The sequence below is a fragment of the Taudactylus pleione genome, unplaced genomic scaffold (assembly GCF_031769625.1).
Source record: "Taudactylus pleione unplaced genomic scaffold, aTauple2 ptg000336l, whole genome shotgun sequence".
NCBI classification, from domain to species: domain Eukaryota; kingdom Metazoa; phylum Chordata; class Amphibia; order Anura; family Myobatrachidae; genus Taudactylus; species Taudactylus pleione.
Genome location: NW_028284737.1, coordinates 6,051,419 through 6,058,046, shown reverse-complemented (window position 1 = coordinate 6,058,046; position 6,628 = coordinate 6,051,419). Strand labels below are relative to the sequence as shown.

General features: G+C 44.6%; 1 protein-coding gene across 1 annotated transcript; it reads left to right on the top strand.

The window, feature by feature from the left end:
* Positions 1-727: 727 nt before the first annotated feature.
* Positions 728-4,370, top strand: LOC148508894 (cyclin-O protein A-like). Its single transcript, XM_088443889.1, has 5 exons — positions 728-1,081; positions 2,255-2,440; positions 2,805-3,206; positions 3,660-4,043; positions 4,185-4,370. Exons 1-5 carry the CDS (start codon positions 728-730, stop codon positions 4,368-4,370), a joined length of 1,512 nt encoding a protein of 503 aa, XP_088300015.1.
* Positions 4,371-6,628: the final 2,258 nt, after the last annotated feature.

Here is a 6,628-nt window from a genome sequence, read left to right as displayed (position 1 = left end):
ATATAGTAAAAAAGTCATTTAACACAAACACTTATGATTATAAAAACATTATGCTACTTCACTCATGCAAACTAGAGTGATATGTAAATGTTTTTTTCTATTTTTCTCTAGTATTTTAAAATATTTATCTGTCCTATCAGATGCCTGTAGGTATGGTTATGTCACTGAATCACATTGATGCAAACAAAACATCCAATTATCATGTTTAAATAATTTCTGTTCATTAGATACTCTTCAATAAATGTGTTAATGTTACAGGAGTGTGTTTCACCACATACAGTAGCTTTAGAAAGGTTAGGGAAAATTCAATTAGTCTTGGTGGTTACCCCACAGCTAATTACCCGTGCCACTCTGGGAAATGCTATTCAATGTAATAGCATTTTGCCAGCCCTGTAAACCAGGGGTTAGCATGTGCTAACCCACTGATTCCTCATAAATGGAAGATTTATGCCTGGGATAAACCCCACAGCTAATTGGATGCCCCCCTTCAGAGCTGAACCAGCCAACTCCACCAAGAGGTCTACACAGCTTTACCCACCTATGGATGGTGCCATTATTTACAAGCCCATCGTAACTTAAGTTCTCATTGTGAGGTCACAATCCAGAGTTTCCTGATCAGCCAATCGGCAGCGAGCACAGCTGCATGTAGAACGTGAACATTCCATTTTCAGCCCAGATGAAAGTTGCTAGTTATAGGTGCAGCAGCTCCATCTACCCCTCTGCGGTTATGTCTAATCAGCAGAAGAGTTTTAATAAGAGAAAGAGGCAAGAAGCATCACCAAAGGATGCAGGAAATTCCTGTATATGCACTAGTGCTGCTTCAAGCAGCAAAGTGAAGAAGCCCAGGTACCTCATACCTGGAGACCTGATATCGAATCCATGGGTCCATTATCAGTTTGAGACCTCCAGGCCTGTTTTTCAGACAAGAATGCCTGTGCTCCTTAACAACGACCCATTCCTAAACTCATCACGTAGCATGTCCTTGCAGAATTTTAAGGAGTATGGAGATGAATGCTACGATTTCAAGAAGAAGCTAGAGATAAAGTACTTGACACCAAACTGCATGGACAACCAGCCAGAGGTATGTATATTGTATATTATTAATAGTACAACTTATTTCTGTAGCACCAACATATCTAGCAGGAATATATAGCAGTACATAGCAGGACTATATACAGTACATAGTACATAGAAAATAGCTCACCTAAAGTGGATGTATAGAGGGAGAAAAGTGTAGGAGACAGAGTAAGAACAGTTAGAGACGTAGGAAGACAGCCAGGGGAGGGCAGTATCACGCAGACAGAGGGAGTGAAGGATTTGCAGGAGGAGAGGGTGGTCAACATTGTTAAAAACAGCAGAGAGATCGAGGAGAATTAGCAAAGAGTAGTGGCCCTTTGATTTGGCAGCTAGGAGGTTATTGCTGACTTTCATAAGGGCAGTTTCAGTGGAATCGGTATGATATCCAGGCTGCCGCAAGGCCGGGAGTTTGAATCCCGGCAGCGGCAGCCCGACAAAACAGCAGAGCCTGGCAGCAGAAGCCTGACAGCGCTGGAAATCCTGATCGTGGTAAGGTAAGTGTCAACAAATCTAACCTAACCCCCCTAACCCTAACCCTCCTTAGGGGTGCCTAACCCTAACCTCTCCCCCTGTGCCTAACCCTACTCCCCCCCTCTAAGTGCCTAACCACCCCCCTTCCCCGCTGCTTAAACCTAAGTCTCCTGGGGGGGTGCCTATCCCTAAGTCCCCCCCATGGCTGCTCAATGACGAAAATGTTAGTTCCACATACTGCAATATATGTCAAGTTTCCAACTCACATCTATGTCTTCCCCATATGGTCTGTCCTATGCTAGAAATTGCTCAGAAATGTAAACATGACAATGTATGAGAGACTTCTAGCATAGGACAGACCATGACCATTACTGCAGTGGTAATGGTGTATTTGGTTTATGCAGAGGGTACATGTTTTTGCTTTATGCTAATTTTTTTGAAGTTACATTTCTCATGTACCCCATTTACACCCTTTAATTCCAACTTGTGTCAGGGGTGTAAGGCTGTAAGCAGATAGGCCTTGAAGTTATTCCTATATATTTAGGCAATTTATATTTAGTATATTAAATCTAATGGAAAATCGCATACATAGGATATGTTAATATTATCAGCCCTATTTCAAACCCAGGATTATTTATCTAAAGTTAAATATTTAATGTTTTGTTCTTCACTTAATTCTGAATTGTGAATGGTGTTTTTCTTGCAGCTCAGACCAGAGTGTCGAGGAAAACTTATCCTCTGGCTATTTGGCGTTCACAAGCACCTTCACCTGGAATTGGAGTCCTTGTGTCTAACGGTCAACATCATTGATAGATTCCTAACATCTGTCCAGGTGCCCGCTGGAATATTCCAGTTGGTGGGTGTGGCATCCCTCTTCATTGCATGCAAAGTGGTATGTACCTCCTGGGGATAAAGGGCTTGATTCAGATGTGGGCGGTATTGGACAGCTGCTAGGAAGCAACTGTGTAATACTGTCCAACTAATATGCAAATGCAGCAGGAGATCTCTGTAGGAAATAAATGCCTCCTGCGTGCATCTGTGATCTTGATAATCGTCCGTAGATGCTGCTTCTGGTCACAAGCTTTTGGCCAACCCTTTTATATATACGAATATATATATATATATATATATATATATATATATATAAAATGATAGATCAGAACATCACTGTTTGCTATTTATGTATGTAGACTACATTCTGTAAGAACTTGCAACCCATTCCTTGTACAAGTTACTAATTTATGGATCCCCTTCAGGTGGAGACACGACGGCATCCAACTGTTAAACAGCTGCTGGATTTGTGTTTTAACACCTTCAGCCGAGTCCAATTACTCCAGCTTGAGCGCACTATACTGACAGAACTCCAATTCCATCTGGAAGTTCCCACAGTAGCCGAGTTCCTGCAACACTACTTCCATCTCTGTGTAATTGATGGGAAGCTATCGCACAATGACAAAGCCATTGCTCTAGCCAGAGATATTGCAGTTCTGACTCTGCCTGATTACCTATTTACCACCTACTCACCATCATTATTGGCAGCTTGCTGCATGACCCTAGCAGGCAGAGCGATGTGCCGAGACCATACTTTCAGTGTGCACCCTCGAGAATACAAGGAAAGTGAACTGCTCGAGTGTATGGATAAGATAGAAGCATGCATTGTGAGAAACAAAGAATTCCTGTGCTGCCTGCGCCCTGAGGATTAGATCTTGGGCAGTGAAAAACATCATATGACTTGCTATAATAGTGTCATGGCTCCCATTAGAGACCCCAGAATCATCAGGGGTCCATAGGAATCTGCTCTCAGTGGCCGCTGTGAGCGCTCCTTCATCCGGTCCATCAACAGCCACTGCAGTTCTTCCACTGACATTCCGGCTCCTGCTTCCCACTGATGCTGGCATCCCACATGGAGGTCCTCCCACCTGTCAGTCTGTGTGGGTGCAGCCATCTTCGGCATGGTCAACTGATGCAGGAACTACCAATGAGAAGTTAATCCTGATTCTTCCCCGCTGGCAACCAATCAGCAGCAAATCTCGGCTATAAAAGAATTTCCTGGTTGTCAGTGCAACTTTTTTCACAGTGTTCTCAGTGAATTCTGTCTCTGTGCTCCTAAGTGCTCCCACACTGAGACTCCCGTGCCTGTTACAATTAACAGAACCCTGACTAGTCAATCTGGTACCAACCCAGAATTCAACTTCTCCGGAACAAGCCCGGAAGCCAGTCTCTCCGGTACCATCCCGGAATCTAGTCTACCCGGTACCAGTCTGGAATCCAGTCTCTCCAGTACCAGCCTGGAATCCAGTCTCTCCGGTACAAGCCCGGAATCCAGTCTCTCCGGTACAAGCCCGGAATCCAGTCTCTCCGGTACCAGCACGGAATCCAGTCTCTCCGGTTCCAGCCCGGAATCCTACCTTTCCGGTACCAGTCCGGAATCCAGCCTCTCCGGTACCAGCCCAGAACCCTGCCTCTCCAGTACTAGCCTGGAAACAGTCACTGCAGTAAGTAGTCTAGATTCAGGCCACTCCTCAGACTGCTCAGGACTCTAACTACCCTCTGAGGAGAAACCTAGACTCTAGTCCACCAATTTGTCTCCAGAGACTCGACGCAGATCCTTCTAAACTTGTCTACGTCTTGCTTAGCCTCCTCTTGTATTGATACATGTCAGCCTATTCTTCTCCAATTACATGCAAAGGAAATACATCAGGTCATCTAGTTTCCAGCGCATAGTGGTTCACTCCCTTGTCCCCGATTCCAGTTCGGGAACACAACCTGACCACAACCTGACAATAAGCACACTGTTTGCAATCATCTGTTCACTTTGGTAGAAAAGAATAACAACTACCATTTACACAGTGTATATATTACAATTTATTTAAATCATTTGAATAAATACCTTTATAATACATCTATATATGTGGTGCTTGGTGATGTTTCTTGTGCCACATGACTTACATAATAAATATTCCAAGTCTAAAGGGTTTATTCATTATGATAATTATTGGGGGCCGGGTAGCCCATGACAATTAAGTAAATATGAATCCAAACACAACATACCTGAACTTATGAGTTCCAAGTTGAATCAAGTCCCAGTTTGGAATAATTTTGGGGTTCCGAGTAGAACATAGCCCTGACTCGCAATTCAGAACTTGGATTTTTTTTTTAAAATGGATCTTGCGATTTCAGGTGCTGTGAGGTGGCCATAATTAGTGTCACTTGTGTACGGGTAATATTAGATGCTAACTAGGAGAGCTGTGATCATTTTAAGTATTGAAGCTAATACTGGAAACTGGAGAACTGTGAACAGGCTGAAGTAACTCTCTGAAAGATTAGCACAGAGCAACGCTGGTATCACTGGAACAGAGAAGAAGTTGAACAGCAACTTCCTGGAGTTCTGGAGGCGGATTTATACTGGAGCACAGCATCAGCTGACTGAAATCATGCTACCATAGGTTAGGAGTACTGTCACATGAGAGGAACTGTCATGGTCGCGCCCATGATGGGAACTCCAATCCCTAGCACACACAGCCAACCATGGAAGCTCGCAAAAAGCACCTAAGGCAGAATACTCAGCCCCACATCCATCACTGCACCAGATGTCTGACCGCAAGGAAGTCAGGGGAAGCTGGCAAGGAGGTGAGAGAGGCCGATCCTAGATTGAACCCTGACAGGCTACCAATCACAGCTGCAGCGTCTCACTCTCTCACAGTGAGCGCGCGGCTGCTGGTGTGCGTGGCAGCGTCATTTACAGCAGCGCCGCGGAGGAGAGTAGAGAAAAAGAGGAAAAAAAATAAAGGTAATTAATGAATTGTAAAGCAGGACTGAGGGCATGATGGGGATAAAAGCAGGACTGAGGGCATGATGGGGATAAAGAAGGACTGGAGGAGCATAATGGTCATCATTTTATTTATTATCCTGTCTGTTTTGACCCCCTGTTTATTGAAATTGCTGTCAAAGTTAATTAAAATAAGCCCTACCCCAAAAATAAGCCCTATGGAGTTTTTTTGACCAAAAAAAAAAATAAGACAGTGTCTTATTATTGGGGAAACACGGTACCATAATATATTCCATAAAATGTTCGCATAGATTTCTTTCAATGACCTGCATAAAAGCACTGGACCTACAGCCTTGTGCTACTCAGATTTGTAACTAGATATTATAGAACCTTGGTTAGAGAGAGCACTGGCACCCCTCTCTCCCTCTCTGTGAATGCTGAGCAGCAAGAATGAGTCAGCCTTAAGTGTCATAGACAGCTGCAGAAAAATTGCTGGTATATTGACTCAGGTGCTAATAGACATTTCAGTTAAAATTAGGAGTGGTTCGCGATCAGCAGCGGCTCTTACCCTCTTAGATGAGGGGGGCTGCTGCAGCTGAAAGCGAGCCAGTGCAGTCACTCACCCATTCCTCCTGGCCAGGTCCTGCCTCCTGCGCAATCAATCTGTAAGGCACCGGGACCAGCGCATACGCACTATTGGCAGGGAGCTGCACATGTCACCTGCTTCAAAAGGACTGCATCATTTGCAGCCCCTAGGAGCTGGTTAGGGCTGGCGGAAAGGCAGAGTAGCGGCTTACTCTTGGAAGCTGCTCTCTGTTAATCGCAACCTGGACTGGCAGTCCCAGGGGGAAGAGACACCTCTCCCTGAGACTGCCTGTTGTATATGTGACTGGCAGGTAGCGCATCCAATAGGAAGCCACTGCCAGTCACAGTGTATCCAGTGCAATCACAGACTGCACTGACTACACTGAGATGGTGGATTTACTGGGGGGGCTGCAACCCTGCAGCCTCTAGGCAAAATTTGCCACTGTTCACAATATTGAACATGTGTGATGCTTCCACAGTCAGAGAAATAGGAGATACAAAAGTTGGAACAGTCACAGCCTATCTAAGAATAGGAAATGTCACCAAAGCCACAGAAATACAAGATGTGCTATATGTACTATACCAGACATGGGGACAAACCTCATAGCCATAAGGTATCCTGGAGCAGAAAGGATTTAAAGTCCATGACTGACAATGACAGACCAATCTGTGAAAGCTGTATAATAGGCAAGCAAGGACATTGCCCACTCCCAAAATCAGTGACCA